The sequence below is a fragment of the Hemiscyllium ocellatum genome, chromosome 29 (genome assembly GCF_020745735.1).
Source record: "Hemiscyllium ocellatum isolate sHemOce1 chromosome 29, sHemOce1.pat.X.cur, whole genome shotgun sequence".
In the NCBI taxonomy this organism is placed as follows: domain Eukaryota; kingdom Metazoa; phylum Chordata; class Chondrichthyes; order Orectolobiformes; family Hemiscylliidae; genus Hemiscyllium; species Hemiscyllium ocellatum.
In genome coordinates, this window is record NC_083429.1 from 44,562,708 (window position 1) to 44,584,012 (window position 21,305).

The 21,305-nt window shown below is 43.1% G+C and overlaps 1 protein-coding gene across 1 annotated transcript in view; it reads right to left on the bottom strand.

The window, feature by feature from the left end:
• Nucleotides 1-656: 656 nt before the first annotated feature.
• The window catches only part of sik2a (salt-inducible kinase 2a), a 148,728-nt gene continuing 128,079 nt past the window's right edge, over nucleotides 657-21,305 (bottom strand). The window contains exons 10-15 of the mRNA XM_060846697.1: nucleotides 17,954-18,182; nucleotides 15,823-16,107; nucleotides 10,687-10,847; nucleotides 9,828-9,938; nucleotides 5,948-6,039; nucleotides 657-5,712 (exon numbers count right to left, since the gene is read on the bottom strand). Coding sequence (XP_060702680.1) covers nucleotides 5,118-5,712; nucleotides 5,948-6,039; nucleotides 9,828-9,938; nucleotides 10,687-10,847; nucleotides 15,823-16,107; nucleotides 17,954-18,182 — 1,473 coding nt within the window. The 3' untranslated portion in view covers nucleotides 657-5,117. The remainder of the gene's footprint in view (nucleotides 5,713-5,947; nucleotides 6,040-9,827; nucleotides 9,939-10,686; nucleotides 10,848-15,822; nucleotides 16,108-17,953; nucleotides 18,183-21,305) is intronic.

Genomic DNA, 21,305 nt, shown 5'->3' on the forward strand with positions numbered 1-21,305 from the left:
TGCACAGCTGCTGTGGGGGGGATTTGAACTCACATTGCACTAACATTAGTCTGAGTCTCGTGACTACCACTCCAGTTATATTTTAACTGGGAAGTTTAATGGTGCAGTGGGTAGTGTACTTCCTCTAACCCAGAAGCTTTGGGTTCAAGTTCACTGCAGGACATGATGGTCAAAGCAAGGCATACTCATTATCAGCCAAAGGGAATGAGTCTCAAACTTGTTTCTTCCACCACATGCCAGAAACATGTGGTTAAGACAGGGAGAGATTCCTGGCCATTCATAAGATAGAGAGAAAATTGCAGCCTCAACTGTCCCCAATTCATAACTCCGGCCAACTCTGCATGCCTGGCAAAAACTTCCTTTTGCTTGGGGAAACGTGTGTAGTCCCACTGACCTAACCTACTGTTAGTAGATGCACGGGACAAACTCCAACCACCCCTTCCCTAGGCCTGCCGACATGTGAGGCTAACACTGAGCTCAGTGGAGTTTTCCTTGGGGTGATGCTTGCCAGCAGTTGAGGAACTCAGCACTAGTACGGATCAGCACATTGTGGGGAACTGCAGAGATACCTAAGCCAGTTCAAAGTAGGCCAAGAAATTTGAGCCGTCACGCCACCTTGTTGTTATACAAGACAATTACTCAGTGTTATTGCTCAAAACACTACAGCCTTTATTCTTGATTCAATCAAACTGGGGATTTGGACCAGTACATGAACTGTATTCAGTTAGATCCTTGAAGTAAATTACCTATTTAAATTATCCTTTGGTTAACAGTACAAAGATTGCTTATCAAACGGCCATAATCTCAGCAGCAACTTCGCCAGCAGTCTGGGACAGCGGTCTGCCGAGTAATTCAAAAAAATGTCATTCTCATTATTTCAACATCGTACGAAAACTTGCTCGAGGTACTGAAGACTGCCAATTCTCTCCTTTTGTGTAACATTGACAAAAAAAAGGCAGCATCACACAATTATAATACACAGTTCTGTAACCGTAGCGCGCAATTTTCTTCACAAGGTCCATAATGTGTATTACACTTCTTTGTTGTAGAAACAAAACACTATTGTTTAATTACTAAATTGTAAAAAAAAAGCAGCTTTTACATACATCAAGAGCATATAGAACTAGTGCATTTCTGAAGCATCAACTATTTAACAGAATGCATCCTATGTACCACACGTATTGCACTTATCTCTGTGTATACATTTACCCCTTATACGTTGCACCAAAGTCTCTTCAAAGTACATATTGTATTAAAAGATTATAAAGGTAAAAATACACGTTTTTATACATCTAATTCATAAATTGGACAGAAGACTCTTTTGTGTTTTTACAAAATACAGAATGGAAGTGAAATCAAAGTCGCTACAAGGAAAGATTACTACACTGAGCTTGTGTCATCTCACGGCTGTTAATAGGTGAGAAAGTAAAAGCTAGTGATTTGTGGAGGAGTATATGGACACGTTCATTCCGGTCTTGAAATGCACCTTCCTGTTTGCACCAACATCCCTTTGGTTATTTGGCAAACACAAGCAGAAGAGCAGGAAAACTAAATACCTTGGGTACAGAAAAAGACAGAATTGCATTGCTACAAAACCAGAAGTTGCTGGGAAAACTCAGCAGGCCTGGCAGCATCTGCCTGAGAGAAAACAGAGTTAACAGTTCAGGATCCAGTGGCCTTTCTTTAGAACCCCTTCCAATTCCCTTTTTGTTTAGAATTGCATTGCTATCAGTTAACTGACCTGCCTCATTTTCTCTTGTGCTAAACCCTTGCTCTTCAGCTTGGATACAGTTTTATGGTTCTGAAAAAAAAAGCACAATCTCCCACATGCTGCAGTATAGTTACTTCTATATAGTTTCTTAAATGAGAAACAGAATGATCATACACAAGCTTCTGCATTGACCTTGTCGGCAAAGACATGACAGCATTCAGCCATTCAAGAGCCAATGATCAAAGCCTTGATCTCCATTCTCATGACTGCGAGCAGCAGCCGGAACCTTCCAATCCAGGATTTCAGGCTCACTCCCATCTACTACCCATTGTGCTGCTGTGGATGTTGAGTGAGACTCCCTCAGGGATAAACCTGCCAATATGAGATTTGGGGACCTTCCCACATTCAGGAAAAGAAATCGCGAAATGAGATTACACACGTTCAGACTGCTCATGTACCTTCCGGTCGGTTTTGAGTTTTGAACACGAGATGTTTTCTTGTATACAATGAAGAAACAATGCTAAAGTGTAATGGGGGACAACCTGTGGGTCTACACTGAGGCACAGAGCACTCATGTCTCTCTCATTCCCACAGGTCACCTCAGCATGAATCCTGACATGGCCTAAACCCAGCTCCCAGGGCAATGAAGTGAGAGCAGAGACTGAAATCCTGCTTCTAATCACTCAATCAAAGGTGTGGGGCAGCAGGAAAGTAGTAATATTTCAGGGGAAGACGACATTGCAATTAAAGGCTGTGTGTAATAATTCTTGTTACTTCAGCACACAGTTTCCAGATCTCAAATTACTGGCTGGACAGTAGCCAAGGAACAGGAGCTTTGTTAAGGCCTGGAAACTGATGAATTCATATCAAATGCTTCTGCTTTAAACAGGGACAGCACATTAAAACAACGGATGAAGCAAATGCATTCAAACATATTAGGGGTTCAGGTGCTAGTATTGCAAAGCAGAATTTCAAGATTCAAATCTTCTTTGCAAAAAAAAATCACATGAACATCAAAACGAATGTGAAGAACTATGCTTAAATTCTATGAACTGTAATTTTCTTGAATATCTAGGGATTTGAACTCTTTGTTTTTGCAAGTGGGGAGTGGTTGGAGAAATGGAGGCTGGCTTCCACTTGGTCTCAGCTGGTCCATCCTGGGGTTGGAATTGGAGAAGTCTTCCTTTCAAGAGGGAGGAGGTCATCAGTCAGTACCACTTGCACTCTCTACTGACAGTAGAACAGTGTTGGTACAGAGTCACTGTACCCGAACTCTAGTTGTGAAAAGGCAGGTCATGGCAGGGAGTGTTCCAAAGCAGGTCAGAAAAATAAATTCTTTAAAAATTAACTCTTTCTCCCCCACCATAAAGAAAACCCTCCAGGCCAAAGTTTCCTCAGGAGTATGAAATATGACTATGTGGAAATGGGGGAATAATGGGATAACAGGGAGAAGGAAGACCAAAATTTCATACGATTCACCCTTTGGACGGTCATCGCCACAGAATGATATCAGTGTTGGACATCGTGGAGGAGACACAGACTGTCTGCTGTTGACCTGCCATCCTACATATAGATGCAAACAGATATGAAAATGGGACAAGAGAAACAACAGCAAGAGAGAGGCAGCAAAAGTAGGACGATGCCTTTGTGTGTGTTCCAACACTTTTAAAAAAAGAGTAACTAATCTGAATCCTGGCAGCATTCCTCCTTTGTGGTGAAGCTGGAAACTTGGCAGAGATGGCACTGTTGCTGTGGCTGTTGACCATCTGACTCATTATAACATCACAAACAGAATACAATCACAGTGTATGCCGCGTGATTTGTATTGGAGGCACAACTCCCCGTGTGCCTGCCAAACCCTTCTGCTTGCTGTGCCATTTAACACAGGCTGTCGGGGGAAAATGCTGAGGTACAATTTTCTACATGGTAATTTCAACATTGCTAACTCTTTGCGGTGAAGCGCTGATCCAACACCATGGACCAACGGCCTTGAGGGCCTGTGGAATCCACAGTTTCCTTTCCACAACCACAATCATAGGCCTGGGCTAGCCATCCAATCTAGTCAGATCAGTGCTTCACCATCAATCCCTGACGATATCATATTTCAAACAAGGAAGAGAGGTCAAATTATTCTGACAGTGCACAAAACACCAATCACGGTACATGTACGGTACAAATGTCATTTCAAAATATTTAATAAATATTGCTTTTTACTCTTTACATATAGATCGACTTAAAAAGGAACACAGTAAAATATTGGCCTGGGTTCCACATAGTGGAACCGGAAGTATTTACTATGAAGTGACTTTGGTTAACTTGCGAGTATAAATGGGGCATTGTTTTTTCCAAACTGTTTTCCAGAAATGTGTCTGTTTTTCTTAAATTAAAAAGAAGCAAAAAAAAGGCACAGCACTATCACACTTCACACAACGGTTTTCGTTTCCAAAGCTTATTTCTTGTATAACTTCTAAAACCCTAGGTAAAGTGTACAAAGCTTTTAATAAACAACCAGCAACTCATATCTGAAATTCAAACTTACAATGAGTTATTCCTTGAAAAGCAAAACACTGAACGACTACTAACACATTAAATCATCACCCCCAGAGGTGTGCACAGCTAAAATGCCCCCGTAGGAGGCACTTTTTAAAAAAATTTCTTCTACATCGTGTCCTTCCTAGAGCTAAATGCAACCCAGGATCATCCTCTGGTGTGAAATGTTAAGTGTCAGACATTGTGAACATCCAATGTAGTGAAAAACAATGGCCAGACTTCAGAGGGAGATGAGGCCTTTTCCCTTTGAGAGGGTTCTCCCCACTCAAAGTGTTACATTCCCCAGGCAGTTCAAGCTGATGGCATTGGCCAGGGTTTGTTGGAGGTGACTGGATGTTCAGTGAATTAATGAGAATTTTTTTTAAAAACTAGGATGGTAATACCATTCTCAGGAATTTCAAAGCTCTTCAACAACTCCAGTTTCTTCTCCCCCCCTCCCCCACCCCCATTGACATATTGCTGTGTTGTCAGAAACATTACACTTTATTCTGCCGTCTGTCTCCTTCCTATTTAGTGTTACGTGCTTATTGTCTGGTTTGGTTAGTTGGTACCATCCTCAGGAAAGTGCGTTTGCTCCTTAGGAGTTACTCCTGCCTCTTTTGTTCTTCTCAGCACCCATACACAAGAGCCAACAGGACCACAGCACAGCTACATCAACAAATGAGAACCGGCCCAAACCAGTTCTTCACTGTTGATTTTTATTCTCTCCACTTTAATGCTTTGAGGAGGAAAGGTCATCAACTTTAGTGTTTTCTTGAATATACAAACTAAACTGACTTCCTTTTTATTACCCCTGTTCTCTTCATCCCTTCTTTCTCGGTGAAATAACACTGAAAAAAAAATAGAAAGACTGAAGTCAGTTCACCAGGACATAACCTCCATGTTGGCTATCAACCGTCTCCATCATCTCACACTCAAAAAGCCCTGGGAGTTCAGGGATGGTGATGTTCTTGTAGGTCGTTGGTGAATCAGAAGTAGCGCTGCATGCCTGACTTTCAGACAAGGTCAAGGCAGCCTGTGGGGTTTGGCCCAAAGTGTATGGACAGTGTTCAGGGTAGCTGGGTTCTGGAGGGGTGCCTCCTACCATCTCGCAGGCTTGGTATGGGTACTGAAGGATTTGCTGCTGTTGCTGCTGCTGTTGCGGTGGATCAAGGTGAGCCTGGGATTGAAGTGGAGGCTGGCTGGGCTGCTGAACTGGTGCCATTTGTTGCAGTGAAAGCTGGAGCTTGTAGTGCTGGTTGAGGAAGGGGTCGCACTGCATCTGTTCAGAGGGCTCTGGCACTGGGCTCAGAGGCTGGGCCATACTGAACTGCTGCTGTTGCTGGGCTTCGGGATGAGGTATGGGCATCTGCTGGGCCCTCTGTGGGTACGAACCCTCGGCAATGTGCATCTGGTTAAAGTAGGCCTGAAGCTGTGACTGTTTGTGCAGAATCAGCCGTTTCTGCTGTAACCTGAAACAGGAGATTACAGGTTTAGAACGAAGATAGTGTTCACACGGCAAATTGAGACAAGCTAATAACACCACAGATCAGCACCAGAGGGGAAATACTCCACTGGATTTACTCCATGCTGATTCGGAGGCTCTCACAGCTTTCCAAATAAGGACTGGAGAGAGTTACTTGCCATTTGGGGATCAGGGATAAAAACTTTCAACGTGGAATGCTTCTTTGAACTGGCAGGACTCACCTGTGTTCCTGGAGCTGCTGTTCGAGACTCCTGGGGGTTTCCTTGCAATACAGTGGGCAGCTGTTTTGTGCTTTATTCAATAAGCTTGGATTCTGTTTAAAAAAATAGTATGGACTTTTAATTACAGCAACTTGCATTCACACAGCACCTTCAATACAGCAAGAATCTCCCCCCCTTCCCCACCCCGTCCCCCACCCCCACCACCACCACCAAGGTACTCTGCCAGAGGTACATAGATACAGAAACATGGTAGCTTTGAACTTCAATAAGCAATGAGATGGTTTCCAATGGTGAGAGGAAGGCTGGTTGGGGAGGGAATCTGGCACAGTCAGCCAGAATTCAGAATTGAAGAAAGGCAAGATCCCAGAGAGTTGCAGGTCATGAGAGAATTTACACAAAACAATGTGCAGGTTAAGTTACCTCTGTAGACATCTACAAAAGGAAATAATCATTCATTGAAAGAATATTTGACAGCAAGAAACTTCATTGACCTGAATTTTACAGTTTTCTTCTTTCGAAAAAAATCCACCTCACAGCATTTCAGGAAGAGATGCTCATTTCCACACTCCTGCCTCAGAATCACTGATAACAATGGCACCAGTGAGTGGAGAAGACCCAACTGTGATGAATTAAATCATTTTTAAGAATATGTAGATCTAATTTTGAAACACTCTAGTATACGAGCAATGTTCTCTTCATTCCTGGAATAATCTTAACATTTTCATTAAGTGAACAGTAAATATAGAAACATTATTTCCATCTGTGCCAAAATGTGTTTCACTCTTAGAAGTGTTACAACACAAGTAGGCCATTTGGCCCATCACTCCTGTGCTTGTTCTCTGCACGGCAATCTACCAAGTGCCATTCCCCCACCTTTTCTCTGCATTCCTGCACATTACTTCCCTTGAGTTTAGAGCTGAAAATGTGTTGCTGGAAAAGCGCAGCAGGTCAGGCAGCATCCAAGGAACAGGAAATTCGACGTTTCGGGCATAAGCCCTTCCTCAGGCTTATGCCCAAAACGTTGAATTTCCTGTTCCTTGGATGCTGCCTGACCTGCTGCGCTTTTCCAGCAACACATTTTCAGCTCTGACCTCCAGCTTCTGCAGACCTCACTTTCCCTTGAGTTTAGGCAAGCTCACAGGTGAGGCAATGGCCTAGTGGTTTTATCACTGGGCTATTAATCCAGAAAGTTGGCTAATGTTCAGGGGACCTGGGTTCAAATCCTACCGTGGCAGATGGTGGAACTTGGATTCAACAAATATCTGGAATTAAGAGTCTGATGAGGACCGTAAATCAATTGTTGATTAAAAATCCATCCGGTTCACTAATGACCTTTTGGGAAGGATACTGCCATCCTTAGCTGGTCTGGCTTATGTGTGACTGACCCACAGCAATGTGGTTTATTCTTAACTGTGCTCTGAATTATTAGGGAAGGCAGTAAATGCTGGCCTAGCCAGAGACACCAATACCCCATGAGTAAAGAAAAACAAAAAAATTGAAGAAATTAATGAAGAAAACAAATTTAAATCCTCAGGCTCTCAGTCCTGTCAAAGTGAACAGTTTCAATGTTGAGCGAAAGTTAGCTGCAGGTTAAACTTGAGGCCTTTGGACATTTATTCACACGCTTAAGCCTACTCCAGATTTATCCTGAAGCTTCCCAGCCACAACTCCAATTCTTGTTGCCTGCTGTTCTACCTCTGCCAGTCTCCCATCACCCACTCGGCCAACGCAGAGCACAGGGCTCCTGTCACTGACCTGGGATTATCTCAGCTGTGGGGAATTCAGGATTAAAAAAACTGCTGCCGTAGCGACAACATTGTGAACAGGAAGAAAGTACTGGAAATACTCAGCGGGTCTGGCAGGATAGTTTTCCTTCTGCATTGTTTCAAAGGCTAATTTTCCACCTCATCGTTACACTCATTTATAAAGCTTACAGATTTTCCTTTCACGTTATGACACTATAATGTTCTGAGTCATGCTCAACGTGGGTCTGGCAATACCTCAAGCAGAATAACTCTGTTTTGGCAGCATGCACAGAAGACTGTAATCCCACACTGCCGTGTTCTCACAGCTAATTCAAAGAAACACAGTCAGCAAGTGTTCCTCTGATGGGTTCTAAGTTAACACATTTTGTTGCTCTTGAGACAGGGACTCGTTTGGGAGTAAAGAAGAGATTATGCAGGTGGACGTAGGGTGTGTGGAATAGTACACTCCCAGATGGACAGCGAGTTTCTGATTGTGGTTTGCTGTTTAATCTTCAATATAAGGTGATCCCTGTTCTGATGTTATCAGAAGTTAACAGCTGTATTTTTACAAAAGCACAGCTATTCAGTGCTGAGACTCCGGGTTCTTGCCCAGTACAGATTTGAACCAAAAGGACATAACCACCAGGAAGTGGAGTGTCTTAAAGAAGTCATAATGGAACAAAGCTTCATGAACACGACACGGTGGCTCAGTGGTTAGCACTGCTGCCTCACAGTGCCAGGGACCCATGTTTGATTCCAGCCTTGGGTGACTGTGTGTGCAGTTTCCACATTCTCCCTGTGCCTGCATGGATTTCCTCCCACAATCCAAAGATGTGCAGGTAAGATGGATTGGCCGTACTGAAATTGTCCATAGTGGTTAGGGAGGTGGATGGTAAGTAGATTAGCCATAGCAAATGTGGATTTACAGGGTATGGCACAATCAATGCAGACTCAGTGTGCCAAATGGTCTCCCTCAGCACTCTAGGGGATGTTTGATTCTGTGAACATAAGAAGGCTTGAAGGTATGGCCAAAGGCCGTTAAATAGCTGCTGCCCACAGCCCCTGCACCATTCTGAATTACAATACTGGAGCTAGAAAACTCCAAATATAAGCCTTCTCAATGTTACAGAGTGATTTAGGAGACTTCAGCCTCTTCTTGTGAGCTTTGTATAAGAATCATGTTACACTGACCTCTGCATCTTTAAGGTATTTAATTTCTGATCTTCTCAACATTAAACAACTACACTCAACCCCAGAAGGTTAGCCCTAACTGGGGACAAACGTACAAAGGGTAAACGATTTACTGCCAGTCTGGGAGTCAATGAAGGTCAGGAAGTGCAAGGGTGATCAATGAAAACTCTAGTTGTAGGGAAAAAGATACTGGGACAAATGCACATTGCTCCACAGAGTTCCAGTACATCCACGGGTGAATGAACCTTTGACACAGTTCCTAGTGACACCAAGGGGAGTGGCTCTTTGGCCACAGACTGCCTGCTGGCTATTACAGAGGAATCGCAATTATCTGAATGACATGTGCAGGGAGTATTTCATTTGGTTAATCGAATGCTGAATAACATAGTTAGCCAAGCATCAGGACCATGCGATCTTGTTTGGATAATCCGAAATTTGGTTAATCGAATGCTGGGTAATCGAGGTTCCTCTATTTGTTTTTGAACAAATGCATTTGTAACCAGGTTTTGTTTATTCCTAACAAAATACCTTGCCTTAAGTTAGAGAAAGAAGTGTTGGAGACTGAGGGGTGACCTTATAGAAGTCTATAAAATCACGAGAGGCATAGATAAGATAGCCAACAGCTTTCCCTCATGGTGGGGGAATTTAAAACTAGCAAGCACATGTCTAAGGTGAGAGGGGAGACATACTAAAGGGTCCGGAGGAGCAATTTTTTCCACTCAGAGGGTGGTGAGTGTCTGGAATGGAAGGGAGTACAATTTTGTCATTTAAGAAACATTTGGACAGGCACGTGGATGGGAGAGGTATGGAGGGATATGCACCAAATGCAGGCAAATAGGACTAGTTTAATTGTGAAAACTGGGCAGCATGAGCGAGTTGGGCCATAAAGGCCTGTTTCCATGCTGTAGACCTCTAACTTAAATCCTCAAAACAAAACACCATACCGGCAATCGGTGTTGCAAATAGTGTGTTTCCAGGCTCTGGCGACGTGACAGCACATGCGGGTGAACCCCATTCGGGAATATTGCTACATTTTCTTGATGAGACGCCTCATCCTATAACAAAAGACGTGACAGTGAGATTTTCCTTCCTGTTTTACACAATCTGCTAAATGATTGCCTTACAATTTGCAGTGACAGCATTACATGGATGAGGCAAGTTCAACCAAAATGACGCGGTTAGATGCAGGTATGATATTTCACGTTTCTGCAGCAAGTACTGGTATTGCGCCTATAACACAGGCAAAGACATTTCAGTCCACTCTACAGAGGTGAATGTGGACATTGAGTCTATGTGGGAGGTTTATGAGAGGGGATCAGAACTATAGTTGGAATTCATAGGCAAGTGGAAAGCATTTAAAGGTTGGGATTGAGGTGTAGGTACAAAGCTGACTTAGAGCCAAGAGTGAGACGGAAGCGTCACAGACAAAATAAGAAGAATCAGCAGAACGATGTCCCACAGTGGGAAACATGCAATGAAGGGATAGCGTGGGACGGACATGGTACAGAAAACACAGGAGGTAACCACACCAATAAATGCCTCACCACCTGATGAAGGGTTTCTTCCCAGTTTTGGGAAGAAGTACGTACGAGTGACAGCAGGTGTGTTCCACAGCAATAGGACAGAAACCAATGCTCAGTTGGGTTTGCTCCATCTCATGATCTCCATTGGAGTGTTATGAACAAATGACAGGGGCATTTGCTCTCGGGTTAAGAGGCTAGCCCAGCCATTGGTAACGTATCAAGTGATCATATTTCCCTCACAGCCTCAGTGACTAGAAACAGATTGTGGTGGGAAGTTTACCTGATGGTGGCTGGTGAGGAGACTCTGTAAATGTGGTGCTGGTGACACATCAGGATCCTCATCTGGTCCCAGCTGCTCGTACAACATCTGGACCTTGTTGAGCTCCAGGATCCCCTTGGTCCTGGCCAAATTCTGAAGATGCTGGCGGAAGGCTACAATCCCTGGTTGAAAATACAAGTGCCAACTGGATCAGATCGAATCAAGGAAACACAATTATGCAAAATCCCATTCAGCCCACCGTGCTTGCACTACCTCTTGGAAAGAAAAGCTATACTTACTCCCCAACTCTGCAATATTCTTCTAATCCTGTAGGTTTCTCACCTACAGAACCTGTCAAACCACCCTTTTAGGATTACTTACAGAGTCAGCTTCCACTACCTTGCTATGTGGAGTGTACCAAATAGTCGAGAGGGGGTTAAACAAGGTGCAGAGATCCAATGGATAGCCTTTTCAAATGCAGTAAATTAACTCTTTTGATTAATGAGGATTTTCTCATCTGACTCAGGCTTGCTTCCCCCTTGGGATTCCTGTCAGTGCGAGGAGGAAGTAGAGGTCAGGAAATTTGCTCTTTCAGTAAGACTTCACTTAGGAACTGATGACAAAGTGCTGGAGCACTGAACAAACCAAAAAGGGGAAAACACTAAACTTTCTAAAGAGACAAACACTGAGGAGCAATGATGTCCTGATTATGAACAAGTTTCATCTTCATTCTCCCCACTCCCTTCCACCAGTTCTTCCAAGCACCTTGTTCCAGCTCAATCCACTATCACACCATTAAAAATGCTCTTTTACTGCTTTCAACACGTATGTACCCGTGCTTCTGCAAACCTCACCTCTCTAAAGCAATAGGTGATACATCAATGCAATATCCAAACATATAATACTTTGGACAGATACCAATGATACAAATTGTAAATTCCTCCAATCACTTTGTCCAAGAAAAGAATCATTGTTAAGTCAGCTCAGTTCTGAGCATTCTCAGCTCTTATTGTAATGCAATAATATGGTATCCTCATGAATCTGCGGTCAGGTAAGAGTTGCTGATATTTAGGAGCTGTAACCAACTTTGCATCAGTAAGAAGGAAATGCTTGACATTCCAACTTACCACAAGCCACAAATTAAAGTTTCCCACACAGTTACGATGCAGCAGATACACAGAAGATGGTTTTCATTTGTGGGCAAAACCAGGAGTAGGGGCCATAAAACAAGACAGTTATTAATAAATCCAACAGGGAATTCAGGAGAATCTCTCTTATCTGGAGAATGTTGTGGAACTCAAGGAGTAGCTGCATTCAATAGCACAGATGAATTTAAAAAGGAAAGTTAGATAAATGCCTCAAGGAGAAAGAGATGGCAGGATATATTGAAGGAGGTGGGTGAAGGGTGGCAGGTGGTTTATAACTTACACAGGAGAGTTCTGGTCAGGAGACCAACACTGTGACTTCCACATTCTGAGTGAATATCCAGTAAGCTACTCCTGTCTGATGGGAATGAAGGCGTAAAGTCCCATTACACCTCCCTTGGTGAACTACTGATCTGTTCACATAAATGTCTTTCCTTCTTAAAAGAAGAAAAGATCGGTCAGACAGTGAGGTCGACTGAATGCAAACAAAAAGCAGCTGATTGGAGGAAAAAAGCCAGCTGCTTCAGGCAGATGATGATAATGGCATGTGTTTTGTTGCTGTAATGACACAGACTTGTCAGCATTCTCCTTTATCACCTTGTGAAAATGATAGCAACCTGTAGTGGCCCCCCATTGAAAATAGAACAGAAAACCAGAGGGTGCGGACTCCTCCACAGACTCACGGACAAAAATCACTATTTGATCTGAACCACATGTTTTACAGTTTAATCTGGGGGAAGACGGTGGCAAAGACATTAGACTAGTAACCCACAGGTCTGGGCTAATGTTATGGAGATATGGATTGATTTAAACCCCAGCACAATAGCTGGGGGACTTTTAGTTCCATTTGCAAAAATCAGGAATTAATAACTTATCTCAATAGTGGTGACCATAAAACTATCATTGATTGTCATAAAAATATATCAGGTTCACAAAATGCCCTTTAGAGAAGGAAATCTACCTTCTTTATCTGGTCTGGCCTACACATGATTCTAGGCCCTCAGCAACAGGGTTAACTCTTAACTGCCCTCTGAAATGGTTGAGCTAGTCTGTTATTTCCAGGGCAATTAGGGATGGGAAGCCAATGCTGGCTTTGCCAGTGACGGTCTCAAGAGGGTTGGAATATAAAAGCACCGTTGTGCTACCGAGACTGTATAAAGCTCTGGTTAGGCCCCATTTGAAGTACTGGCACTGGAGTGGGTCCAGCAGAGATTCACACGGATGATCCCTGGAATGGTAGGTCGAACATAGAAGAACGGCTGAGGATCCTGGGATTGTATTCATTGGAGTTTAGAAGATTAAGGGGAAATCTAATAGAAGCTTACAAGATAATACATGGCTTGGAAAGGGTGGGCGCTAGGAAATTGTTTCCGTTAGGCGAAGAGACTGGGACCTGTGGACACAACCTGAGAATTAGAGGGGGTAAATTCAGAACAGAAATGCAGAGACATTTCTTCAGCCAGAGAGTGGTGGGCCTGTGGAATTCATCGCTGCACAGTGTAGTGGAGGCCGGGACGCTAAATGTCCTCAAGGCAGAGTTTGATAAATTCTTGATGTCACAAGGAATTAAGGGCTACGGGGAGAATGCGGGTAAGTGGAGTTGAAATACCCATCAGCCATGATTGAATGGCGAAGTGGACTCGATGGGCCAAATAGCCTTACTTCCACTCCTATGTCTGATGGTCTACGTCCCATGAAAGAATAAATAAATTATGTTTCAAAACGTCAAGTGCCGTTGAACGAGATGCAAGCTTTTAATAATATACTAAAACATAATCACGACTGAAAAATTAGCTTCTACCTTAATTCTATGTGCATATTCCAATCTTTATTTCACACTCTTAAAATTTAATAAAAAGTTAATGATAAAAACTGGTGGCTTGCGGTCTGATAGAAGTCTTTAGTGTGACTGGCTTCATCTGGTTGAGAACATTACTGTTGTTGGATGCTGGGAGAGCTGATGCAGTTGAAATTAAAACCAGGGCTGGGGCATATATGCCAGAAAGATCAGGTTTGTGTTGCCAACAAGATCTGGGTCAATTCAAAAGAATTTGTATTAAAGAAATAATTGAACTACTTGACAAAGCTATTGCTTTAAGTCAAAAAGGTACATTCACACACAGGGCGGAAGTGAATACTGCAGACACTGGACATTAGATTCAAGATTAGAGTGGTGCTGGAAAAGCACAGCAGGTCAGGCAGCATCAGAGGAGCACGAAAATCGACGTTTCGGGCAAAAGCCCTTTATCAGGACATTTGTCGATTTTCCTGCTCCTCGGATGCTGCCTGACCTGCTGTGCTTTTCCAGCACCACTCTAATCTCACATTCACACACAGTTCTGTTGCTGGGCGGACAGCTCCTGTGACTAGAGTCATCATCACGGAGGAAAGGTGAATGAGGAATCAGAGATTTAACCACAGAAGAGGTCAGTGACTGCGTAAGTACCTGCTCCCGATTTTCTACTCAACTTGATTTTTCCTGTTGTCCTTTCTCTTACAGGATAATAGGCTGATACAACACAAAGGAGGCCACTATGCCCTTCGTGATAATGCTGCCTAATACCATTTAATACCTTTATTCAAGTACACACAGACTAGCTTGCTTTGTTTTAATGTCTGCCATATCCCAGTTGTCCTTTGCATTCAAGTAATTAGACTGGCCTCCCATTTCTGGTCTAGTATCAATCCTAAGTTTACAGTCGCCAAGAACGACAGGATTAGTCATTTAGCTCCTCCAGCCTACTCTAAGAACACAGCTTGCCTGTCATCTAATTCCACATGCCCATCTTTCCCCTTAATACCATTGCTTAAAAAAAACTATCAATCTCACATTCAAAAAGTTAACAATTCATCATCTGCCATTTGAGGAAATTCCAGACTTTTTCTGGCCTTTGTAAGTGTTGCCAAATTGCGTTCCTAAAGGGATTGACTAATTTTTAACTTCACTGACCAGTAGAAATAATTTTTTGTTATTTACATTCTTAAAACTTGTCCAGTTTTAAGAGAGAACTGGAAAGGCTAAGACCACATAGGAGGTGGTGGGGAGGGGAACGGGTGACTGATGGGGGAGGGGAATGGAGGTGATCAACTGACGTTGCTATGTTACCAAGTCAAACGTACTCTATGACAGTGGAACAAGTTCAAACTGGTCTGATGACCACAGGTGTCTTCACACATGCTGAGCAATACCTGGAATAGTCTTTCAGGGAAGGTAGCAAAGGAAGACTTCTAGGATCGTTCAGATGCCAGGTAGATATAGTTTTAATGATAGGAACAGGTCTGTTGGGCAGCACACTCCTGTGTCTGTGTTGATATATTTAAGAGCATTCTACACAACACAAATCAGGTGGACTCAACAGACTGGATTCTCAATTGCATGGGGAGGTGGGACCAGAGGCAGACCTGCAAAATCCCAATGGGGCTGGTTTATGGCACATTCCCACCATTATGTGCTCCATGTGGCTTTGGAAATGCCCTCCACATTCACAAAACTGTTACAGCTACGAGCATAGGCCACTCCACTTGAGCTCCCCTTCCACATCAACACTCGGGCAGTAGTGAACAATTTTTACTGCAAGCGATGTTAAACACCTTGAGAGGCCCTTTCTGACAAACAGGTCGCCACTCTTGCTGTCGGTAGGTCTCCAATTATATTGCGCCCTGGTTGCTAACTGGACTTCGCTTCAAAAATATCACATTGGGCTATTGATGCAGTTGTGAAATTGGGACACAGACGCTCTCCCAACAGACAAACCTTGGCCCTTGAACAGTCCGGCCCATCGGGTCAATATTTCACCACAGGAAACGGAGGCAATAAGGACTGGATTCTAAAGCCCCAGATGCCTTGTAGGAAATGTAACAGGGCATTTTCACAATCGAATCTGCGCAGGAGAAATTAACCCTCTTGTGACATAGCTAGATATTATTGACAAAGCTCTCACACCCATACAGTGCACGCACACAGACACACACACACAACACAGATGGTAATAAAGACATGGTGGGTAGTCACCTTGTGTTAAAGATGTATCAGAAGCTCTTCGACCTTCCCGGAAGCTGACCGGTGACCGGTTATGCACTTCGCGTTTCTGGGAAGTCAGTGCCTCCATTGCTGGATTCGGTGGCCGGATGCCAATCAGTGGTGGGGTCATTCGTGCCACTGGTTGGTTGACGAGTACAACCTCCTTCAGGGGTGGTGTGTCCTCCAGAATATTGAGCTCACTGTGCATCAATCCCATATCGTATTCTGAATCAACGCTTCCCAAGGATGGATTATTGCCTATAGTGAACAGTTTCCCTGCATTGTGACAATAGATATATTCATAGATTAGGATCAGAATAGGCCATAGACTCATCGAATCCAGTCCGCGGTTCAGCTTTGAACCCTGTTGACCCAGCCAAAACTGAACGCAAATTTATAATTAGAGAAGATCACAGTAAAACAGTTGTTCATTTAATGCTAAACAGCAAGGGTTCTGAGTAACTGTGGGAAATCCCTGCACTATCACTTCCAGTATTTCCTGCCGTAAGTGATAATAACCACTGGGCAGACCCAGGGATATATTAACAATGGAATGAAGACTCCCCCCTCCTTTCCATTTACTGTATAACAAAAGGCTTCAGCAAAACTGGGATTGAGGAAATGCTGCCACATTCCTTGGATCCAGTGTCGTCATGGCGATGGAATCAGCAGGAGAGAGGGCTTTATAACAAAATGACAAATGTTACCAGGGCAACAGACGACAGTGCAATGGACTTCATTTTACACAGCCCGAGTGTTAAATGGAAATCATTACACTTTGATTAGACAAGTGCTTTAGGTGGTTTGTTGACCCTGTCCCCTTCACACAGAGGTCGGCACGACTGGGAATGCCACAACTAAGATGATGATAGAAGGTAACATGTAGTTACCAAGGTTTTAGCTCAAATGTCTCCTAGAGAGGCCTCAAGAATTGGAAGGAAACTGGTGCAGTAGGGTCCGGTTTTATTAGACCAGGGTTAAGACAAACATGTGATCTGATGGAGCTCATTGACCAATTCTGAACTTGAATACACATGACAATAAAGCTTAAATCAAATCAAAATAGGTCAACTACATTCATCCTGGAGATCAATCTTACCCTTGGATTAATAATAAAACCACTCGGAAAAGTCTAATAAATGGACAGGGGAGATACCTGCACGCTATACCAGACCTGTAGTGCTTACAATGCAGTTGGGGCAATCTGAAATGAAATATAACACAGATTGAGGTCATTCAGCCCATTGAGCCTGTACTGCTGCTTTGAATGAGATAATCAATTATTTTCACAGCCCTACTCTTCCTCCAGAGCCCTGCAAATATTTTCTTATCATGTATGTGTGCAATTTGTTTTTCAAAGTAGTTATTGACTTTGCTTTCCAGATTGTGTTTTTAAAAATTTTAATATAGCCAGGTGTTACAAACTCCTCCACTGGTTCCTTTAGCAAGTAGGATAAAGTGAGAACATAGAGGGGCGCTCCTGTCTGAACTACGATGGGTCCAAACAAAAACAAATGTAAAGTTCCCATTCTTAACCACTACCCTGCCCAGGAATAGAAGTCAAGTAATAAGGATTCACCTTGTACTGCGTTGGTCTCAAAAGGAAGAATTTAAAATATATATATAAATATATATTCGCCCAAAGGGTTTAGGCGACACTGGCTAGGCCAACCCTAAATGCTCTGATGAAGGTGGTTGTGAGTTGCCATCTTGAACCATTGCCCTCTTGCAGTGGGGGGAACACCACAGTTCTTCTGAAAGGGACGTTTTGGGCTTTAACTCTGACAATGAAACAACACTGATATGGTTCCAAGTCAGGATGATGAGGGACTTACAGCAGAACTTGTTGATGGCGGTTTGCCCATCTCGCTATTGCTTTTGTCCTTCTGTGTGGTAGAGGTTGTGGGTTTGGAAGGAGTAGCTAATAGAACCGTGGTGATTCATTGCAGTACATCCTTGTAAATGGGAACAGGGATGAGTAACTGGCTAACATTCACTCTGGAAGCTCAATTATAACACACACAATATATCAGGGGGCATCAGTCAATCTCGAAACTGGAATTTCGAAAGAAAGCAGCCTTTGAGCAAATGAGGGAATGAAACCAGGCTAAATGGCTTGTACCTGTACTTGGCATCCCCATTGGCTGGTTGGTCACTTCAGCTAGAGTGTGCCTCCTCTGGCCACAGCGCATTGCCTGAAATGATGCGTACACCTGGGCGGGGTCCTCTTCCGAGTCATCCTCGGTCTCTATCCCCTCATCGATGGACGTCTCCATCATGTTGCTAGGAGATGGTGGACATCCTTTCCTTGCCATTACAGGAGGCACAGGATCCAGAAGACAACCATTTACCTGTGAAATTTGGTTAAAAGGATTACTCGCGTATATGATATCTTCACATAGTCCTTAGAGAGTGCTCTGTCTGCTTTTTGTACTGAGGCTTTAACTATGACTTACTGACCAGAAGAGTGGCAAATTATTACCAAGCAAATACACTAACAATTCCCAACGCAAAATTCCATCCTTAAGTTGTATAATCTTAACTTTTAAAAAACAAATAATCTGGAATACGTTATCCAACATCAGTGAATTTTTAACTTCTAGATTTGTATGGGCCAGTCTTTACCATCCTCACAGCACACCATTCCATTAGGCCACTTGCCTCAACTGGTTGGTGTGGCATTTAGACTATACACAATCCTCTCCCCTCGCTTCATTTGAACTTCGTCAGCAATTCCTCCTATCCTTTCTCCCTCATTTGTTTATTGATTTCTAAAAAAAATTACTCTCACACGACATGGGTGCTCCTGGAGAGGTCAATATTTGTTGCCCCCATCCATGACTGCCCTTTAGAAGGTGATAGCGGGTGGAGTTCTTGCACACCACATGAAAAACAATGCGTTATGTGCGTGCTGTTCGGGAGGGAGTGGCAAGACACAGGTTTAATTAAGGAATAATGACCTTAATTGTTCCAGGTTAGGATGGTACCTTGCCTTTAACGGTTTTGATTATTTGGATATTCTCCTGTACATATCCACAATTTGAAACACATCAATAAACTCCACGAGCCTGCAGTTCTATTAGTTGCTTAGAACTGTGAAAAAAAACAAAGTAGGAAAAAAAGATAGCAGGAATTGAAAATAGAGCTGGGGAATAAGAATGGATCATTGTAGAATTCTGGGTATTTGCAGACATAACATTCAGATATTTTCACTGTGAAGTGGGAAACATCCTGCCATTTGTCTGCTCAGTCAGAAGATTCTAGAAATACCAAAAGGCACTTCCTCCATTTTACTCTCAGTTTAATCAGTGAGTGGTTTGTCTGAGTCACTTCCTCCCAAACAGCAACTAGGTTTTCACTATTTATGATACAGTGCAGGTTCTTGTTCCTAGTGACAGACTTTCTTACTGTCTCTCCCCAGTTTCCAAGTACAAAGACATCCTCACATTTTAATACACTGACATCTGAAATGAGGAAATTGACCAACAGAATTAATTACAAATGTTTGTCAGAACAGTTCATTGACAATTCAGTCAAGTATGTCTCTTCAGAGTACATACTGTCCCCTGCAAATGGCTCCATGCCCTGGAAATATTATTCACAACACAGGTTTGTCAGGGCAGGGGCTGAATTTTGCTCGACATCTTTTCAAACAGATCAAAAATATGACCATTACAAGGACATTTGCCCCCATCAAGCCTGCTCCACAACACAATGAAAACATAGCAAAGCTGATTGTAACCTCAAATCCACATTCCAAACTTAGCCCCAGAACCTTTCTGTCCCTTGATGATCAAGAATCTCTCTATCGCTGTCTTAAAAACAAAAGCTCTGCTTCCACCAACTTTTCAGGAAGAATTTTACAAAAATTCACACATCTTAGTAGAACAATTCATTGTATCCTTGTTTTAATCCCTGGACTATTCCTCAATGCAGGTTAATTCATGAAGTAAAACACTCGAATTTAGAGAGCATTTCATGTTTGAAACTCTGTTCCTCAAAGCTCTGCTGGCTGATCAAACCAATGCCACAACACTTGGAAATGCTGGAAGAAACCAAATTTAAATGTGAAAGCCTGTCATTAATGAGAGGTTCAATGATGCTAGAGCTCCTACATTTGTCATTATTAAATTAATTTTATAAATGCCTAAACTATGTGGCAACAGTTTTTTTTAAAAAACGTATTTGGAAAGGCAAGGTCTGATTAGGGATAATCAACATGACTTTGCATGTTGGAGATCATGTCTCACAAACTTGATTGAGTTTTTGAAGAAGTAACAAAGAGGATTGATGAGGGCAAAGCGGTAGATGTGATCTATATGAACTTCAGTAAGGTGTTCGACAAGGTTCCCCATTGGAGACTGGTTAACAAGGTTAGAGGCCTGTGACCAGTGGAGTTCCACAAGGATCGGTGCTGGGTCCTTCACCTTTTGTCATTTACATAAATGATTTAGATGCGAGCATAAGAGGTACAGTTAGTAAGTTTGCAGATGACACCAAAATTGGAGGTGTAGTGGACAGCGAAGAGGGTTACCTCAGATTACAACAGGATCTGGACCAGATGGGCCAATGGGCTGAGAAGTGGCAGATGGAGTTTAATTCAGATAAATGAGAGATGCTGCATTTTGGGAAAGTAAATCTTAGCAGGACTTGTACACTTAATGGTAAGGTCCCAGAGAGTGTTGCTGAACAAAGAGACCTTGGAGTGCAGGTTCATTGCTCCTTGAAAGTGGAGTTGCAGGTAGATAGGATAGTGAAGGCGTTTGGTATGCTTTCGTTTATTGGTCAGAGTATTGTGAATAGGAGTTGGGAGGTCATGTTGCGGCTGTACAGGACATTGGTTAGGCCACTGTTGGAATATTGTGTGCAATTCTGGTCTTCTTCGTATCGGAAAGATGTTGTGAAACTTGAAAGGGTTCAGAAAAGATTTACAAGGATGTTGTCAGGGTTGGAGGGTTTGAGCTATAGGGAGAGGCTGAACAGGCTGGGGCTGTTTTCCATGGAGCATCAGAGGCTGAAGGGCGACCTTATAGAGGTTTACAAAATTATGAGGGGCATGGATAGAGTAAACAGGCAAAGTCTTTTCCCTGGGATCAGAGAGTCCAGAACAAGAGGGCATTGGTTTAGGGTGAGAGAGGAAAGAAATAAGAGACACCCAAGGGGCAACTTTTTCCACACAGAGGGTGGTACACGTATGGAATGAGCTGCCAGAGGATGTGGTGGAGGCTGGTATAATTGCAACTTTTAAGAGACATTTGGCTGGGTATATGAATAGGAAGAGTTTGGAAGGATATGGGGCGGGTGCTGGCAGGTGGGTCTAGATTGCGTTGGGATATCTGGTCGGCATGGACGGGTTGGACCGAAGGGTCTGTTTCCGTGCTGTACATCTCTATGACTCTAAGGGCTGGTAGGTTTAAAATGATGATTATGACTTGTTGTGGCAACTGGTCTGCTCCCTTCATGTACTTCACAGT